Source organism: Paramisgurnus dabryanus, chromosome 6, assembly GCF_030506205.2.
Source record: "Paramisgurnus dabryanus chromosome 6, PD_genome_1.1, whole genome shotgun sequence".
NCBI lineage: Eukaryota > Metazoa > Chordata > Actinopteri > Cypriniformes > Cobitidae > Paramisgurnus > Paramisgurnus dabryanus.
Window position 1 is genome coordinate 20,704,608 of NC_133342.1, and position 20,449 is coordinate 20,725,056.

The 20,449-nt window shown below is 36.8% G+C and overlaps 3 protein-coding genes across 4 annotated transcripts in view; 1 reads left to right on the forward strand and 2 right to left on the reverse strand.

Annotated features, from left to right (window-relative positions):
- Nucleotides 1-344: 344 nt before the first annotated feature.
- dmbx1a (diencephalon/mesencephalon homeobox 1a) lies at nucleotides 345-6,538 on the forward strand. Of its 2 annotated transcripts, none has more exons than XM_065276000.2 (5): nucleotides 345-651; nucleotides 3,856-4,020; nucleotides 4,111-4,305; nucleotides 4,406-4,808; nucleotides 4,925-6,538. In XM_065276000.2, exons 2-5 carry the CDS (start codon nucleotides 3,868-3,870, stop codon nucleotides 5,329-5,331), a joined length of 1,158 nt encoding a protein of 385 aa, XP_065132072.1. In that variant the 5' UTR covers nucleotides 345-651; nucleotides 3,856-3,867; the 3' UTR covers nucleotides 5,332-6,538. The 2 variants fall into 2 exon arrangements, with proteins under 2 accessions (XP_065132072.1, XP_065132073.1); XM_065276001.2 differs by having other exon boundaries at nucleotides 348-651; nucleotides 3,856-4,021; nucleotides 4,127-4,305.
- A 4,138-nt stretch (nucleotides 6,539-10,676) lies between these two features.
- On the reverse strand, nucleotides 10,677-13,628 carry nsun4 (NOP2/Sun RNA methyltransferase 4). Its single transcript, XM_065275374.2, has 6 exons — nucleotides 13,510-13,628; nucleotides 13,064-13,425; nucleotides 12,833-12,987; nucleotides 12,550-12,710; nucleotides 11,861-11,985; nucleotides 10,677-11,717 (listed from the first exon to the last, which is right to left on the reverse strand). Exons 1-6 carry the CDS (start codon nucleotides 13,600-13,602, stop codon nucleotides 11,441-11,443), a joined length of 1,173 nt encoding a protein of 390 aa, XP_065131446.2. The 5' UTR covers nucleotides 13,603-13,628; the 3' UTR covers nucleotides 10,677-11,440.
- Nucleotides 13,629-17,619: 3,991 nt separating this feature from the next.
- pif1 (PIF1 5'-to-3' DNA helicase homolog (S. cerevisiae)) overlaps nucleotides 17,620-20,449 on the reverse strand; it is a 6,420-nt gene continuing 3,590 nt past the window's right edge. Inside the window, exons 8-13 of the mRNA XM_065275375.1 lie at nucleotides 19,911-20,050; nucleotides 19,578-19,684; nucleotides 19,407-19,494; nucleotides 19,084-19,229; nucleotides 18,087-18,278; nucleotides 17,620-17,843 (exon numbers count right to left, since the gene is read on the reverse strand). Of these exons, the coding sequence (XP_065131447.1) occupies nucleotides 17,790-17,843; nucleotides 18,087-18,278; nucleotides 19,084-19,229; nucleotides 19,407-19,494; nucleotides 19,578-19,684; nucleotides 19,911-20,050 (727 nt within the window). The 3' untranslated portion in view covers nucleotides 17,620-17,789. The remainder of the gene's footprint in view (nucleotides 17,844-18,086; nucleotides 18,279-19,083; nucleotides 19,230-19,406; nucleotides 19,495-19,577; nucleotides 19,685-19,910; nucleotides 20,051-20,449) is intronic.

Here is a 20,449-nt window from a genome sequence, read left to right on the forward strand (position 1 = left end):
AAATGTTTTGAGAGCTATACGAAAGCTAAAAACAATAGCTTAAACATAATACCAAAGTCAAGAAAAAAACAAGTTTTTTTTAGATGTAGCAATACTTTTAACTGCAAAAGCTTTGATTGTGTTTAAAATATATATCAGAACAACAAAATATGTTTATTCGTTGAACAACTCCGATTTCTCCCACTAGGGAAATGTTTTTCTTTTGTTGATAATAAAGCCTTACTCCCAGCGATGTCAATATATTCTTTTTGTTCTTACATTACATACGAATATTATTGTTTGTAGTAGCTCTATCAAGTACGTGATTTAGGAGTTTAAAGTGCAGGGTCAATTGACTCCGAGTGTACAAGCAGACGGAGAATACAATCGAGCTTTGATTGACATCTTGAAGGACCAGTAGCAAGCCTCATTGACATTACGCGGAGCTCTTTAAAATCCCTCCTCAAAGCGCGTGTCAATAGATGGACGCAATGTGCAGAGAAGAGCACTGGGAACGATTCGGAAGCGCGTAATACTTAGCGGATACATTTGAATGGACTCAGAGACTTTGAGAGACACGTTAAGGAAATCTGGAAAATACTTCGAGTCACAAACAAAATATCAAGTGATAGTCCGGGAAGAAACTGGATAATTTCTAAGGAAAAGATCAAGGTAAGAATCGTATTTGTTTATGAAAAATCTTACGAGGTAACTAAACAAGTAGACTACCAAGCGGTATTTTATTTTGGCATTTGTAATAATATCTGACATATAATAAAAACATTTTCTCCTAATACAGCATGAGAAAAAACTTATAGCCTAATATTACAGTATGTGAAAAGTTAAAAGCAAATACGATTAAACAATATTAAGAATGTTTTATTCTTGAATTTATAGATAAAAGAAAAATAAAAAATAATATATTTGATGGTTTGTTCTTTCACGATTTAGCTTTTTTGGTCACTAGCGCGCATATTGAAATGAAACGCATATTCATGGAGCCAAAAGTGATGCCTACCTTTTACCAAAAACGTTATATAGGCTGACTATTTGTGTAACCGATAACATAGACTAACTCACGAAAAACTTGTGCCAACGTTTTTATTAATAAAATACTTGGTCTGGAATTAGTTAAAAAATATAGCATAAGTTCACATGAAAGTTAATTCAATTTTCAGTACCATCGTGAGAGCGACACGTTTCTCTATTCAGAATGTTTTAATAAAAAAAAAGTTAATTGCAAACTCAGCTAATTTTAAAACTAAATGAAACTGGTTGTGAAAATATTAGTAGAAAGCCCTATGTGATCACCACATGTGGGGCCTTTGACAGTGAAGGAGGCCAAAATATGAGTGACAATATAAATATATGTCACATGCAAGACAACGATAAATAGTACCCCCGGGTCAAATGGGTTTTAAGGCTAACATTTTTCCTAATTTAGTCGGATCAAAAAGTTGCACTGTACATGCCAATTTGCATAATGAGGTGTTAATAATCGAAGCATGGAGTGTCACACTGCCCGCAGCAGTAACAGGCGGATGAACAGACTACAATAGTAGCGAGACACAGTATTAAAATAAGCTGCCCTTTGTGCCAAATATCAATTGGCCTGTGGCAAAATTTTGACATTTAGAAGTCCACTTATAATATACCACAAACGCTCAAAGTGGAGTAAATAACGTCTGTGTGGAGCCTAAACGGTAAACGACACAGTATCACATTTTTATTATTATGCTTAATAGCCTACTATTAATATAAACAATATTACTTATTTAAAAATTCACAGTTACACTGATCAGTTATTTTCTTCTCAATACAGCTATTTTCCCCATTTGCCATTAGTCTACATGCATTTTTTTATTTAAAAGTTTTATTATTACCCTTATCATTTTGTCATTTGTAAGCAACATAATATTTCGCCCCATAAGTTTGGAATTACAATAAACTATATATATAAAATACCAGACATCCTTTTAGAATAGCACGCACGAATTTTTAAACCTCGCGCGCGCACACACATATACACACATCTCTAAACTCACTGTACGTCCGTCCGTGTCAGCGGTGATGATAAATGGAGGCCTCCACAGTCGAAACCTATTTGCACTTCCATTAGACGAGGACCCAAATGGGGATCAACATGCATATTTTACCCGCAGAGAACCCATACATCTCAGCCAAAACGTGGCCCCGGGGCGATGGGATAAGGGGCCGCGAGAGAAGGGAGGGAGAGAAACGGAACCCATTCAATTCAAATACTTGGGGGAGAAAAGTAAATGTTTAGCAAAGCACCTTCTGTTCAAGCGAATTAAACTATTCCCTCTTGCCCTCTGATCACATTCATCAGACGTTGCACTGACTCAATAGTCTGAGAATGGACACTGAGGATGTCATGCTTCCACACAGAGGATGGGACAAGCTTTCGATGGCCTAAAGTAAAAAAAAAAAACATATTGAGAGTGCAAACATAGTTTTAAGATTTTTTTTACTAAACGAAGGAGCCCGTCAAAAAAGTGCAGATAATATTCATAAATGCCAAGCAGCATCTTACGGAATACATGGAAATAAACAATTATGTGCAATAATAATAATAATAATAATAATAATAATAATAATAATAATAACAACAATAACAATAGGCTAATAATAATAGGCTAATAATTAAAAATAACTATAATGATGATGATAATAATAATAATAATAATAATAATAAAGTGTGTTACACAAATTGATTAATAATAAATAAAAATGTATATAAATGCACATAAATCACTTGGTCTAAAATGCATATCGAAAGTCGTTTTCGTTTATTTGAAACGATAATTCGAACAATCCTGATTGTTTATGAATACTTAATTATCATATTAGGCCTACAAATGAGGCATACAAAAGTGTCAATTATCATATTTCTATCCCATGGGAGTCAGTAAATCCATTTCGTTGTTTAAACACTTATTAAAGAAACACATTTGTAATAGCCTAACTCATGTCCTAGGTTCAAGATAGCATTTTGCTAAAATTGTTATATAGGACTCTCGAATTTTCATATTTAAAATTATTTGTTAAAGAGTTAACTCTGGCACAGATGCTTTAGGTTTCATGAATTCTGTGTAAGCCCACAAAAATAAACGCTTTATTTGAACAAAATTTAAGAAGTGGGTAGAAATGCAACAAATCTAGTTTAAATCTCGAGGCTGTTAAAAGTCCCTTGACACCTGCTATGTGTGGAAAGATTAACTTTCTCTCTTAATAATACACACTACATGGGCCTCGGAGATATTCCTGACTGTCAACCACTTTCATACTAATACATATCTAATCGTGTCCTGGAGCCTTTCATTTTATCTACGAAAATCTTAAACCGGCAGTGAAAAATGACTGGTGAAACTGGACTCAGGCCGAATTTAACGGACATAAATTACCAGTTTTAAAATTAATAAGGGTCGGTTGAAAATAGGTGAAATACAATGTATTTTAGTAAATAAAGCCTATTAGTAGTTCAAATGAGTGTTAAGATTTAATAACAGTGCCGTTAAAACTATCGAAGTTTAAGTAGGCCTAAGTCAATAATTGTATTAGAGGATTTGCTACGGTAATTTGCCTCCGAAATGATTAATATAATGTAGTAAAGTCGCACACCATTAGGTAAACAATTGACAATTGCCCCAATTATTTCTTTTAGCAGGCCCTATGACTAATGGATTGGACAAATAATAATTAGATATTAATGAAAGCGGTTTCGCCAAAGTGGATTTTCAAAAGCTCTAATTCAAAAAAAAACAAAAGCGAAGATGTTTAGTGTAAAGTTTTCCTCAAGTAACTAATAATAACTTATTTTACAAAAAATAACAACTCAACATTGCTCTTTTACAGATATTTTGAATCATGCAACACTACGGAGTGAACGGATACTCTCTTCATGCCATGAACTCGCTTAGCGCCATGTACAATCTGCATCAACAGGCAGCGCAACAAGCGCAGCACGCACCTGATTATCGGCCGTCAGTGCACGCGCTCACGCTCGCGGAGAGACTGGCTGGTAAGTGCGTTCTCTCGCTCTCCCTTAACAGGTAAATGCATTTTGTCTGAGCAATGAATTAAATATGCCGTGTCTTGTTCTTTTCCAACGGCTGTACATTTCAAGATATCATACTCGAGGCTCGGTATGGCTCTCAACATCGCAAACAGCGACGCAGCCGCACAGCTTTTACGGCCCAACAGCTGGAGGCTTTAGAGAAGACTTTTCAAAAAACTCACTATCCTGATGTTGTGATGCGGGAGCGTCTGGCCATGTGCACTAATTTACCTGAGGCACGTGTGCAGGTAAGACATTCTGATTGAATGTACCTTTAGTAAATTGAAGACAAAGAGTTTGGGGACCGTTATACTTATAAAGATTTTACTTTTGGTCATTTAACACCAGGTGTGGTTCAAGAACCGGCGTGCAAAGTTTCGTAAGAAGCAGCGAAGCCTTCAAAAAGAACAACTGCAGAAGCAGAAAGATGCATCAACAGATGGGACCCTGGCAACAAGTGATAAGGAAGATCCGCCATCCACCGGAAATCTTGAGAACCAGCCACCTTCATCATCATCATCCTCTTCCTCCTCTATGGAAGCAGAGGCAGCTCCCCATGCCCTGGGATCAGAGCTTAGTGTTGAGCTTAATGTAACATCGGCAGAGCAGTCAGGCTGTGAGTCAGCCACGGAAGACAATGCAACAGACAAGGAAGAAGAGGTAAAGCAGCACAGAGAAGATCTGAAGGTCGAGAAAGAACCAACAACTGGCCACCTCTCCCCTCTCTGCAAGCGTCTCAGCCCCAAACCAGGTACACATTTGATTTTGAAAAATAAAACGAAGCAGGACAAAAATGATTAAAAATGCCACTTTACTCCAGTTGCAGTCTAAATCTCAGTGTTATAATCAACCATCTTTATATTTTAGATTCTCCTCTTGGTTCCCCTGCCATCACATCATCCAGTGGTGTCACCAGTGGGAGCCACTCCTACTCCTCGTCTCCGCTCAGCCTCTTCAGGCTGCAAGAGCAGTTTCGCCAGCACATGGCCGCCACCAACAACCTGGTTCACTATCCCTCTTTTGAAATGGCAACCCCCTCATCCATACCATACCTGGGCATGAACGTCAACATGCCACCTCCGCTGGGCTCCCTTCCCTGCCAGTCTTACTATCAATCGTTATCTCACCATGCGCAACAAGTTTGGAACAGCCCCCTGCTGCAGGCCTCTGGAGGCCTCCCTAGCCACAACAGTAAGACCACCAGCATTGAGAATCTACGCCTGCGGGCGAAGCAGCACGCAGCATCCCTCGGCCTGGACACGCTGCCCAACTAAGACGACGACTGAAAACTACCTGAGCAATGGGAACATCTCTGTCACTTCTTACCTATCCATCTGGACGGTTCTCTAAAATGTACAGAAAACTTTTTGAGAGATGTAAAGAAATAGTCTGACAAATGCAAGCCTGAAGTATTCTCCTGACTACAATATGTCCACACATATTGATCTTGTTTCAGGATATAATATATAAAATTTGGCAACAATAAGTGGTATTGTATAATAGGCAGTAACATGCTAATAATAACCTCCCAATCTTGCAAAACTCTTGGCACAGCAATAGATTAAAAGGTTTAATGGTTTCGTTTTAAAACAGACAGGACCTGATTTCATGTTATTTATGTTTTGGATAAGCACAGATGTTTGATATAGAAGCACTTTTTGGAGAGGATCTCAAACCGTTGCATGCATTGTACACCAGAATCGGAAGAGAACTTAATTTAATTATTCTGGCTTTCAAATTAAACATCACACAAATTCCCTTGTAAATGTAAATCTTGCACAACTACATAGATTAATTAAACCTAACTCGTTTATTGGTCGGGATTAAACCATGGAAAATTGAGGCTGGTTAGTTAATGAGGAAATGATTCCACTGACTACATATGCAAAGCTTTTAATTACATGTAGCCTTGGGCAGAGGAAGAAATGCAATTATAGACCATGTATATCATTTGAGATTGCTATATAAATGCTCTGAGGGAAAACACACTCAACCTCAAGAAACTAGTGCTTATGTTGCAACTGAAAACAACGGTGAACAGTCTTTGTTACTAGCAAAATTAACGGAAAGCAATGCACTTCCATTTACGGCAGCTGCTCAATTTCCTTCTCAGTGCTGTGCTCTCATTGTGTTGGTAAGCTGTTTTAATATGTAAAATACACAAAGTCTTTATCTATAAATGTTTACTGGTAAGGCAAATGTAAAAGTTCTATGTTTTAGATTGAGAAGATTCTAACCCTGTGATTGGTAGCTCTACCGTATTAGGCGGCCTGTAGCCTGCCTGCATTTTCCCCAGATTTATTAACCTGTACAGTCTAATTGTCTATGTAACTCATTGTCACTGTGAACATACATTTACAGTCATTCACAACAAAGCTGTGAATTTGTAGCCTATACTGGAGAGTGTTTCAGAAGTGTACATGACTTAACCAATGTCACATGTAGTTTAAAAACTTGTAAAATAAAACAGTTAAACATTGATTGGCCATCCTTATAAATGCATTCTGGATTTATTTTCTCTGTTTTATAATTAAATATCCCACTTCTTTAGTCACTGTGACTAAAATGACAAATTTAAAAAATACAACACTAGATCTTTTGCATTGCAAAATACACATAAAATTACAACAATTCAAACTCAAGACTCAGACAAACAAGCTGATGTGAACATCAGCAAAGGACAAGGGTAGAAAACCAAGAGATTAAAGAGAGAAGGCGGGACGGAGTGTTAAAGTGAGAAAAACAAGGTAATCTTGGGAAATAAAATCGTTGTGGGGACATAAGCCACACCAGATGAATAAGCAGGCCATTATGCTGAAGAATGACAGCCTCAGGCCATGATTATGCTGCTATTATATCTTAAACAGTGCGGTTTGTCAAAATGCATAAGCCCTTTGCTCACATAAAGAGGGTCTCCCCTCTGTACGCATTTTACCAGAGGCTTGATGCCACCACAACGGTGTTCTCCGTGCCCTTGATACGGCTGCTAACTGCGTTTTAAAGTGCTTTATGCCACATTTAAATACAGCTGATTGTGGTGCTAGCTAACATTGAACCTTTCTGTGTAGATCAAAAAACACATAATAGGAGCATGGTTCTTCATTATAAAAACAAATTAATGAATGATAATAAATACAATTTTCAAATCGGAAAACTTTGTCAAATAGTACTGCTATTAAGAACTTTATGGACACATCCACTCCTAAACAAAAATGCTAATACACAAACTGCCTCCATGGCTTTGATACAGCATTTCTTATTTATCACACAGACAATTTCAGCTGCAACAACATAAACGGCTTTTATGGCCCAAAATTAACTTCCGATAGACTTCTGCATATCAGAGTCCCACCAGAGTAGATTATTTTTAATATCAAGCTAAACAAATATCCAGTAAATTAACATAGCTAAAGCGTATCAACCATTACACTGAGAACAGTGTTAGCTAGATCATCGAATTATTGACTGGCTGACAAAACTGCAACTGAAAACTGAAACCTTTTTTATTTTCCACAAGGTCTCCACAGGTCAGTTTAGTTGCTAGCCATGCCGATTAACAAGCACAGACTGGAAGTTAACTTTGGGCAAGGCGCGTAAACGCGGCAACACTTGTGCATCCAGTGAAACTGTGTGATTTTTATTACGGCCATGGATCTTCACTGACATAAAACCATAATGATTTTGTTCTATATGCCATATCAACAAATTCATAATTCAAATAAGAAAATATTGACACACTTCAAAAACAAACAGCTATTTATTGCTAATAGACTTACATAAGACCCTGTCTATAAAAGGAAGTAAATTCAGCGGATCTCAAATACACCTTATTGTTTAATAAAGTGTCAATATTGTAGTTCATCAGACAAACAGACACCAAATGGACCTTGAGCATGCCTTGCACAAAAATCACAGTGTACCATTCAATCAGAACTTTTTCCTCTTGCTCTCCATTTTGGTTAAGCTAAAGGTTTTAGCTGCATGGAGAATGAAAGCTGCCACCATAAGGAACCCCAGCCCATTGAGGAAGTGACAGGCACTGCCAGAATATGATCCTAATCCTGTTCCCAGCATTCTTTTAGCCCGCTGGCACTGCAATTTTGCCACATACTCTCCAAGCTGTCAGCTGGGCTAAATCTCTCTAATAGCACATTGCTCAGATACACATCAAAGAACTCTTAGAAAACAACACGGCCTTGGTTTCAATAGCTCACACTGACCACAATTAACCTACGCTTCAACACAAAAACATGTAATTTCATAGATTTGTATTGATTGAAATCTGCTATCTTTAACTGAAATACATAAGACAGAGAGAGCGTTGATAGGATGATGACAACAGGTGTTTGAACTCCACTGCGAGAGGTCGCCCTCTTTGGTCCCGGCTCTCTTTTCTGATTCAATTCTCTCCTTTTTATCCCTCTGTTATCACAACCCCACTTAATCCTCTTAAGAGCAAAGAAAACCCCTCTTTTCTGGGGAGAGCTAACCCAAGCCAACCGCAGCACCGCAGAGCCTGTCACCAAGGCGCTGTTTCAGTCACACGTAATTACACATCAATGCCACACTACACATACCTTTCAGAAGGAAAGAGTGGCATTGTGGGCATGCGGAGGGAAGCTCAGCTCTCTTTGAATGCAGGACACAGTCGTATGGATTAAGTCTCCACCGGACACTCGAGAGTTAGGCGAGACACTTCGCTACTGTGCATGTCTTAAGGAAAGCAGAAAATCCCAGGCAAAAAATTTATTGAAACGACCGTTGCCTGTGAGGATTTATATTCTTAACGGCAGCTTAAGGGGAAAGAAAGTATGGTGCGGTAATTTAGGCTAAGCACCATGGGACAGATCAGAGATCGGATACTGGGGTTGACAAAATAATGGCAGTAGATAAAGTCAAGCTTCGGAGGAATGTTTTCAACCGTGATGCTGCGCAATGCATCAGTTATGAAACATCTACAGGCTAAAGAATCAAAGCCGAGACTGGGGCTTCACGCTGGGTTCTTCAGATACACTACTCACGACCATAGACATCTGAGCAGTAGGACATGCCTATAGGCCACAGTTTCCTGCCATCTGAGACAATCAAATACCACTAAATTGCCTTAGGTTAGGCGCTACCTTTATGTGAATGAGGTTTTAAGGGTATTGACTTAATATAAAAGCATAACAGCTTGTAGACAGCAGAACAAACATGACGACCAGGCACGCGATGGTGAAAGGACTGCAGGCAGCGGATCTCCACACGTTAATAAATTAACCAATGCAAATGCACACACAACACGTCATGCCTTTTAGTTAACTGGACAGTCATCGACTATAAGAAAGAGGCAACAGTTTTAGTTGGCAGTTGATTCAAGGAGTTGTGCTTGTGACCCTTGCGAGGGCCAAACTGCAAAAGTTCTCAAACACCATTATACCGCGTGACTGAACTGCAAGTTATTTTTCACGAACCACTCCGGATTGCCATTTCCAAGGGAAGCTTTTATGACTTTTACCCACCTACGGACATCCCAGATGCCATCATTACAAGGCCTCGGTGTCCAGACAACGTTCTCCGCGTTTCTGTCATTACAAAGATCTACATCAGATTTACATCATTGGCAAGGTGTATGCCAAATGATCAGAAGCCAGCATCCACAGCAGTGTAAAAGTCAATAATGAATGAAACATATAGATGAAAATAACTCGTCCCTAATGGTCCCCCTGTCTCCTGAGTGTTAAAAAATGTAAATTTATGTAAAAGCCCATAGGAAACACATATTTACAATACGTTTAGGTAATCACAAGATGCAGGCATGGAGAAATATCCCGGCCGAGAGAAGCAGTCAATGCAAAAATAGTTTTTATGTGTCATTAATTCTCTTTGCATTCCCAAATAACCCTATATTACCGCGGTAATACAGTAATCACTCACAATCGCACAGAAAATTATCTGCACTCATCTGTGGAATAAAAGGCGAAGGGAAAACGAGGGGAAAGCATCCCATTTTAGTATCCTCTTGCGTCCTTAATGTTCAACGAGAAGCCGGCAACTAAACGACCGCTCGGCCAATCTCGACTCTGGCACCGATGGAGCAGCTTAATGATAGCGGGGAGTCGATGGTTCTCGTCAGGCCCTCTTCCTAAAATGCGCACACCTTTTCATGCTACATTGCCCGGAATAGGCGTAAGGTTCATGGACGACCGGGGGAAATTGAACCTTTTATACGCTACCAGAAAACAAAACGCTCCTCTGATGCCAAGTCTAAACGACACACTTAAAAGCGAAGCGCTGACATTAGAGGCCTGGAGGTGATGCACGCGCATCATCTCATGCGGCATTCGCATGCTCGTCTCTAGCTCGTTTTTAAGCTTATACTGTTGCTCGTCAGACAGCTCTTGATCTCCATAATGAAGGCATGGTAAACGCTAAAATATCAAATGCCTACATTTTATTTATATTATCTAGAAAACTTTTTGTTTTCTGAAATTGTGTATTTTAGCCTACACTTCTGTTATGTATAAAAGCAGACAAATAAACATTTACAATGCTAAACAACTTAAAATTATTTGAAATATTAAATACTTCACGAGAATTTAAAATCAGTGATCAAAAAGTTAATAAAACAGAAAAAACTAAATCAACTTAAAAAAAATCTTTGCAATTATTTAACAAAAGAATTGTATTTAAATAAACATTAATTTTCCACAGCCTATCGTTAGTGAAAGTTGTTTACTAAATCCTTTACCAAACAAACAACTCAGTTAATATAATATTTATTATATAGTCTGTAAAAGATAATCACAACTACAAAATCAATACAGTTATCGTCTTTAATTAACGTCAATACACCGTCAGTTTAATTTGTACCCGGGTCTGTTTGAACCCCGAGTCAAGAGTTGTATAATGAAGCGTCGACGCCCTCTAGTGAACAAGACTGGTAAGACATGAAGTGCAAAGAAAAGAGATTGTACCAAGAACACTAGCATTAACCCATATGAAAAAGTGTTGCCTTATACTATCATTTTCAGTCAACTGTAACAAAATGTATATAATAGTATACTAAAGTATTAAATATAGTAAATTGATAAAATATGGTAAATAATGTAGGATACTTTAATATTACCTATAGTAAAGTCCAATAAGTTATCACTACAACAGTCTCTAGGAAAACTGTAGTATTTACTTTATAAACTTTGTACATTAAAGTGCATGGTCTACCAAACTTTCCTAAACCATGCAAAATCTTCCAGGTCCTATGCTAGGTCCTAGTTTGCTGCTATTGCTTTTGTATTGAAAAAGCCACAAAGGGCATTCATGAGAAGTTTTATGTCTGGTCGTTAGAGGGCACTCTTTCAGTGACTTTCATGCAATTTAAACTGCGGTATATTAAATAGCCAGCTAGTTGAGTCGTCTTAGTTTACACAAATAAATTGGTCCAAAGTTAGCACATAAATGTGGTAAAACCAGCTCCCCCACACTTAATTGTGGAGCAAAATAAAAAGTGTCTGAAAACAAATGAGTGAACCATCTGAGATCCTGAACCTGCACTGAGATTCCAAACTCGTCTTGAGCGAGATGTATGGCCTGCTGCACCACACACTCATTCTGCAGCTGGGACAATGAACATGTAGAGTACACAATGTCTCCGCCTGGCCGTGCTGCTTGGATCCCAGCCCTGACCAACCAGTAAAAGATGAGAGATTAAGACTTGAGAGCTCATGCCATCTCCACATATATTACAACAAATACCTCCCTAATACATTCAAGATAAAAACACAAAATCCAGAAGATTGCTGTCCCTACACAGCATTAACTTACATAAGAAGCTGTGTTTGCAGAAGAGGAAGCCTTTGTCTCTCTTTGGTCCTGGACCTGTTAAATAAATTGTTATCTTCCACCATTACAGAGTGTCTGTCTGTGGTACAGGGAACATCTACAAGCACCTGTGGAAAAATGAGAAAGTTTAAAGAGGACTTTTCATGAGACTTTGTCAAATAAATTGTTGTGGTCTCCAGAGTGTGTATGTGAAGTTCTTTCTCAAAATTCCATATAGATAATTTATTATAGCATGTTAAAGTTGCCACCTTGTAGATGTGAGCAAAAAGTGCCATTTTGGGGTGTGCAAATAGGCTGATCTTTGCACTAAACAGCAATGCCATGGTTGGATAGTACATATTAAGGGGCAGTATTACCCCCTTCTGACATCACAAGGGGAGACAATCCTATTTTTTCACATGCTTGCAGAGAATAATTTACCAAAACTAAGTTGCTGGGTTGTTCTTAATCACATTTTCTAGGTTGATAGAAGCACTGGGGACCCAATTTAAACATGGAAAAGTCGGATTTTCATTATATGTCCCCTTTTTAAAAAAATTGCACATTGCCCAGATGTAGAACTAAAGCGCATATGTAGCCATATGCTTGGTTGAGATCCATGCTTTCAGGCAACAGATGTTAGATATTTTTATAACTAGTAATAAAAAGCACACAGATTGTCCAGCACTAACTTTGTCATATCTTTTCTCCTCTGTTGGGCCTATTTTACAACCATCAAAGGAAGTGATCTGGATTTCGTTTTCCTCCAGGAATTCTCTGGGCAGGTAACTCTGTAGAGTCTTGCGCAGCCGTGCAGTCCGAGAACCTGATAAATCATTTGCCCAAAGATAACCTGAAACAAAAAAAAGAAAGCCGAATTTAAAGGATTAAATGTCCTATGTTGCAGATCACATAATAAGCATAGGCATCTGTTTTAATAAAATCAGCATATTCTACAAAAGGCTATTTACATACTGACTGTATGTGTCTGCAGAAGAGCAAGAGTCTTCCCTCCAGGAGCGGCACATAGATCTAAAACCCTGTGTCCTGGCTGAATATTCAAAGCTAATACAGGCAGCACTGAGGCAGCATCCAGAAGATAATATCCCAATAAGCCAGAGCTGTCTGGTCTATGAGTAAAACAGATATATTAACTATAATCAGATTAAAACTGCTCAAGAAATCAGAACTGTTAGTTACTCTTACCTTGAGGGTTTGAATCTAGATATGTCTCTTTGAGGAAAAACAAGACATTTGATATCGGGACTTATACTGTGTTCATGAGCAGCAGGTTTCAACACATCTTGGTCTGCACCATCTCTGTGTAGAGGTATGGAGTCCTTTGAATATTGATGAGGTCTGATAAAGTCTTTACATCCTTGAGCTTCTAAGTCTGTTGTTATCATATTGGATGCTGAAGAGAAGTTGTTTATCAGTGCTCCATACTTTTGTTCACTTAGCATGGCAACTCGAACTGATGGCCACAGGTCTCCTAGCTGCATACTGTAGGTTGTATCAAAGTTCTGCAGAGCAATATTCGTGGATGGAAACTTTGCCCTCGTTTGAGCCTAAAATATATAAGAACGCGAGTAATTTTTTATTAATCTATATATCTATTTTATACAGATTTAAAGAATTATACCATTACTTACCCATTTTGCTTTAACTCGAAACCTTCGCTGAGTAAATCTAACTGAATCTTTGAACTTGTTTATACAAAATCTCGTGCATATGTAAGCCGCCATATTTGTGTATCGTCTAAATGCGTCCGTCGTTTCGTACAGGGTTCCGCTGTAAGGTGTTATTTTAGAAAAAAATGGCTTGCTTTTATTGAATAAATTTTAAAACCAAGACAGAAAATTTCTTCAAAAAATGAATAATAGTACATATATCCGGTTTGAAACATTTGCTAGGTTGTATCTTGTTAGATCAAGAAAAGGAGAGGATCGTCTGTTCTGCTAAATGTAAAACTATAGTTTAACGTAAACCTGCACAATGGACCACTGTGTAAGTCATACATAAAATATATAATAGTTATATATATGACCATGGATATCATTAATTATTGTTTCTAACATTTACTGTAAAAGGTATTTTAATTTAATTTATTTTTTCATTTGCTTTCAGGTTGCATCAAAGCTTTTTCTTTCAATTAAATGAAATCCTGTGGCACCGTTCATATTTCCTGTACAAAATAAACCAATTTTTGAATTGGTTGCACTTGCTAACCGTTATGTAAATAAATTCTGTTAAAGGAAACATTTCACAAGACTTTAAAAAAAATGTAAAATAAACATTCGGTGTTTCCAGAGTACCTATGTGAAGTTTAAGCTCAAAATACCATATAGATAATTTATTATAGTATGTTAAAATTGCCACTTTGTAGGTGTGAGCAAAAATGGGCCATTTTGGGTGTGTCCTTTAAAATGCAAATGAGCTTATATCTGTTCTAAATGGCAATGTCATGGTTTGATAGTGCAAATTAAGGGGCTGTATTATCCCCTTCTGACATCACAGGGGGAGCCAAATTTCAATTACCCATTTTTTTACAGGCTTGCAGAGAATGGTTTACCAAAACTACGTTACTAGGTTGACATCTATTAAATGGGTCATTCTTTATTTGTGGTGGCAAGTGGTGTCCCTCTACTTTACAACAGTTGAAATAAACTTTAAATACCAATAAATTATAAATGTTTCCATGTTTGTATTTTGTAGGATAAACACAATTCGTGCACTATTAACAATTACATTTTTTTGTTTTAAAATACATATTTGAGTTTGAAAGATTGCATTTGTAACAAAATATGCATGTTCCGGCCATACATATATATATATATATGGATTATTGCGTGGTCGATCTGAGGGGCTCATGGTGAGTGCATTCTTTCTTTTTAATTTTCTTAAAGTTAGCTAAGTTTCTGTTAATTTCATGTGTCGCACTTTATTAGTGTCTGTGGTGTTATGTTTAAAACCTGCAGATTTTAAATATTTTAATCAAAATTTTAATAAATACATACTTATTAATATTTTCTTAATGTCCCCTGATCTTGAAATCATCATGATGGCAGCCCCCATTTTAGAAAAGATAATTTGTCTGTGGTGTTACTGTCATTTTACTTCAAATATTGGTAACACCGCAGACATAAGTGGATGTTTCACCAGTGGTTTTTTATATTAAAAATATTTAAAATTATTCAAGTTATTAAGCTTTAAATTTTAATGGATATAGCATATTAAACTAATTTTAAATGCATAACAATACATTTTATTAAAAGAAAACAAAGCATTTTTACAATTTCTGCCTCTCATTTTTCACCCCAATTGAAGAATGACCCAAATGCAGTTTTGTCACCACATCACATTATATTCTCTCTCTGGAAATACACACATTTCCACATGAGGGCAGTAGATGTAAGTTTGGGGATGAATGTTTCCAGAACAGTTGCTAGGTTACAATCAACCGGTGTGGTTGCTGTGAGAATTGTGGATAATGCATTATGTGATAAAGTAATATAGCAATGTTGATTGTCACCTGCACACCTGGCCTGAACAAAAATCTTTGAAGCGATGTATTGTCTACTAAACCTGTCACTAATTGCCTGACAAACTTCAGATTATCTGATGACCGGAACATTGAGTCATTTCTAAAAACATTTTAAAACTCTTCCCACTCACAGGTTATCTGGTTTTCTTGCTCCGAGACATGACTGTCCACCTCCACTCAATATAAAATAACAAAAGTCATACTGTGAATCACTGTTTAAAACCATTGTTATTGAGCTTAAATCACGTTTTGTAATGCTGGGTGCATGGGGGCTGGTAACCAACCTTGCAATGTTCCCAATAACAGGTGAACTTTTAAAACTGAAATACAAAAATCTATACTGAAACATAGCTTAGTTCTAGATGCCAATTCTGATTTTTAAATGTAATATTGCAGTGTTTATTATAAACAATTTATCAGTCCAAGTCTTTTTTTAATCATGTGCCATCATAAACTTTAATTAAAATCTAATGATGTCGGCTAGGCGGCAACAGGGACATCCGTTAACTCCACCCCCTCCAACTGTCGTCTGATGCCAGTTCTATTTCTGAATGAAATGCCTACACACCATGTCCCAAATTATTATGCACATGCCATTTTTGTTAATTTTTCCAATACAGTCAGTAAGTTCAGAAATTTTATTTTACCCTCAACACTTATATGAGAGTGTGGATGTTATTCTATTGAAATGAAATTAAAACGTTAAAAGATACTTTAATACTTTGAAAAATATGCAAAATGTGCGGTTCCAAATTATTAAACAAGTTGTAGTTCTCCTACAATATGGGTATGAAAAAAGATCTTTCTAAAGATAAAAAGTGTGCATTATCTTAAAAAGCAAATTACTTCCTAACGATTTATATTTGGTGGATCTAAACAGAAATCTTGAACTATTATAAGAATTATGAGTGATTTAAAGTACAGAACTATTTGACTATATAAAGGATTTTTTAAACATATTTCTTAGGAAAATGCAGCAATAAAAAGCCACCTTTAAGAAGCAAACATGCATTTAAACCTGCTGGTGTCTCGAGTCATAAGAACCTCTTTAATACGGGATCCTTTAGTGTATTTCTACCCCTCCCACAAACCAAAACTTGCAAAAATGAAACATTTGCTGTGAGCTCAGAATTCAAGACTATTTTCACACAGTTTTATTCATTGACATGCCATAATACAATTAATAGTAGAGATGAATGTCATTCTAGATTGTTGGTATATAGCCACTATATTAAAACAAGACTGTAACATTAGGTGGCAGTGTAATGATTTGGGCTGGGACATAAGTAAGATGGTAGGTCCCTTTAGGGTCAAAGATACGCAGAGTTCCTAAAAATATGTTTTTTCACAATGGGATATAAAAGAATCATGTCTTCTGAAATAAATTTACTTTCAAATAATACATCATCCCATGCTGAAAAAAGCTATTTTAATTCATATAGGCATTAAAATAAGAAAACAAGGTATTACTACTATCATCCTCTGACCTTTATCCCATTAATAGCCTGTGGAGCATCATTCATTTGAAACGCAATACTAGCGTCATCAAGTGAAATAAAAACAAAACCTATACTTGTATACTAACAAGCTTAATGAAGGGGAGAGTTAAAATCATGTCAAAGATATGCTCATATTACTATGTAACTTGTGTAAACACAATATTTATTTTACATTGTTTTTATTTTTTGGACATTTGTTTTATGTCCATACATTTGACATATCTGTTTATGAATCATTATAATCCATAATAAATTTGGTTAAAGTGCATTCTGCATAATAGTTTTTTAAAACAAGCATTAAAATATATCTTTTCATTTCAATAGAATAACATCCACACTGTCATATAACTGTTGAGGGTAAAATAAAATTTGTAAACTTACTGACTGTATTGGAAAAAACAAAAATGGCATGTGCATAATAATTTGGAACACTGTGTACTTTCCCATATCCAATCAAAGCACAGTGGAAAACAAGCCACTACCACTTATGTTTACTTGGAAAAACTGCTGACTGAAGGGGGGCTACAAACTCTCCTTGAAAAGTAACCACGAGTTAACAACAGTAACCATACTGTAGCCTTAAAAAAAAAAAAAATGTGTTGCATCCTTTCCATGAGATGCAATAAATGGCAGTCTTCCAGTGAAAAAATTTAACGGAATACCAATTCATAAATAAACACTATAAAATTTTATTTAAAAAAAAAAAACATTGCCACAAAACATGGTTTAGGCATCTTTCAAAAATAAATACATTAATTGGAACAAATGAAAAATGTAAACATGCAGGTAAATCGTGATTTATGAAAGGAAATACACAAAAAAAAACTTTCAAATGTTCCTGATACATACATGCACACAGTGCAAATAAAAACTGGACCCCAATGTCTCCTCACCAAGGATCATTCTCCTTATTGTGATGTCCAACAAACGTATTCATTGAGGACTGGGAAAAAAGAAGACCAGTACAAGATGAGACCAATAATATAAAACAGTCCTGAAACCATTATTAGCATTGTGGAAATTGTGCCATTTAAATTCTAAAATGATTTTGAATCACAGCAATTGTAACAGTAAAATCCACAAAGTAATTTGAGCTTACCAGGAGCCTTTTTAAAAGACAATCAAGTCAATCTGATAAAACAGCATTAGTCTGGGAAACAAAATGATTATGAAATGTGGTAATGACCTGCAAAAGGAGCCTCTCCTTCCTCAGTTTCTTATAAAAGATCAGCACATCCTGGTTGGCCTGCACCACTCGTGGATCAAAGTCCATCACACGCAAGCCCTCCAGACTGCGAGCCCGTGAAAGTGCAACGTATGCCTGTCCGCTTTCAAACACACGTGCCAGGGAAATCTCCACGCAATCCAGAGTCATGCCCTACATGAATTTATGTAAATAAAAGAAAATGATAAAGATTTCAGCAGTGTACAATTCGGCCAAAAAATAAAGTTCTTTGTGAAACTCCACCGGTGACGAATTGATTTAATAAAACCCTTATCAGTTTCTCTACAGAAATGGCACATGAAACAGACGATTAGGCTTAATTAGTCTGACACATCTACCAATAACATTTGGTAGAGCAAGTCATTTTGACAATGCTAATTGGCACCAAGAGCACACTCAGTCCTAAAACACTTTAACCAGTGACTATTCAAGATTTTACAGAGCTCTGCCAAAACCTACAACAACACAAAATAATTACATTCAAATTGGTTGTAAAAATGGTTTTTGATCGGCCATCAGTTAAGTAAAAAAAATTATTTCCTGCATAACAGTGTAGTTTCAACATCAACCAGCAGGGGCTAACTGGACCAAACAAACAACTAAAACCTTTTTCCCCTGGATAACATGGACATTGACCAATCCAGAATGCACTTAGTCCAAACACATGGTAAACATGAAGACAATTTATACAAACCACAGACACTTAAGCATCTCTTCATGAAATCATAGGAAACCACTGTTCCAGAACCAAGTCATCCACTATATTAATGCTTTCATCAAATGCTGCTGAGAGGAATCTTATTGTCATTTTCCTCAGAGAACCGCAGCGGGTAGCCAAGAGAGGAAGCCAACAGAATAATCTTGCAATATTAGACACAGTATGTATTTTCTCAATAACTGAACATCTGCAGACATGAATGTTTAATGACTCCTGATGGGAGAACGGTGCAGGGCTCACCTGACTCTTGTGGATTGAAATGGCCCAAGCTAGTTTGAGTGGCAGCTGTTGCCGGCTAAGGTAAAGCCCCCCTGAAGCTTTAAACATCCAACGCTCTCTCTTCATTACCTCGACAGCTCCGCAGAGGAATCGCACTCGTGGAAGACCTAAACAGGGGTGATTATGAGCTCTCTAAAATGTCTCCAAACAACCAAATTATACAACGTGTGTAAATTAAAATGTTTTCAGGTGCAGTAAATTAAAACTAGATACTTTTGCAAGTCTGAAAGTCTATAAAAAATACATGCAGAATGTATAAATATGTTTTTTAGAATTAGCCATACCTTGACTGCCTGGCAGGAAGTCAACGACAACACCTCTTGCTCCGTTCACAAGACCTCTTTGGACATCCAGGTTTTTAGTGAGCATGACCTGATAAAAATTCAGGTTTTTTTCTCCCTAATTTGAACTACTGGGTAAATGTTTGCTTAAATGTGATCGGGTGTGCCTCTTACCTGAGCACCCACTTTAAGCTGTAACAACCGACCTACTGGACTCTGAGAGTCAATGGTTTGAACCAGCATAGGGTCACTGTCCACAGCCTCAAACACTCGAACAGGCCCTGGAAATTACAGAATGACGTATTAAATATTAACTGCAGGTCCCAATACACATATTGGTTACTTTGATGTTTCACTGCTGAATCCAAAAAAATCCTAAAAAAATTATTTTGATTTCCAGTACTGTTAACAGTATGACATTACGAAATGACAGCATGAATGCCCCAAAACACGGTTGTCTCTGCAAATTATTTTTGTTATTTCTACATTACTTTTTGTAGGACTAACCTGGTAACTGTTTGAGTTTATTCTCATTAGTAAGCTCTACGTCATCCTTGTGTGTGCACAGCCTGGTTGCTAGGATACCATCCCTCTCGATGCCGTGATAGGCACTTTTCAGTAGCTGTGCAGTTACTTCCTCTGTGACTCTACAGAAAGAGTCAAAAATACATCAAATTTGTTTTAATTCATAAACCTTTAATTTATTGTACAAACATGAAGACTTTCTTATTTTCTGCAATGGAGTAGTACACACAAACATGGAAAAAAATTTTTTTATCCTCATGCCATTTCATAGTGAATCTCCAAAAAGCACATACATCAATCGTAAAAATGATTCAAATTACTCTTAAGATGAACAGATGTATTTTTTGGAGCTTTGCCATGTGGACCCCCCCAAGATCAGGCATTTATTTTAAAATGTGACATTAGGGTGAGTAAATAACGAGAATGTTCTTTTTTTTTATTAAACCCTAACAACAACTTAGTACTGTTAAGGTAGCCATTTGTCAATATGATAGTACTACAATTTTTAATACAGACTTTTG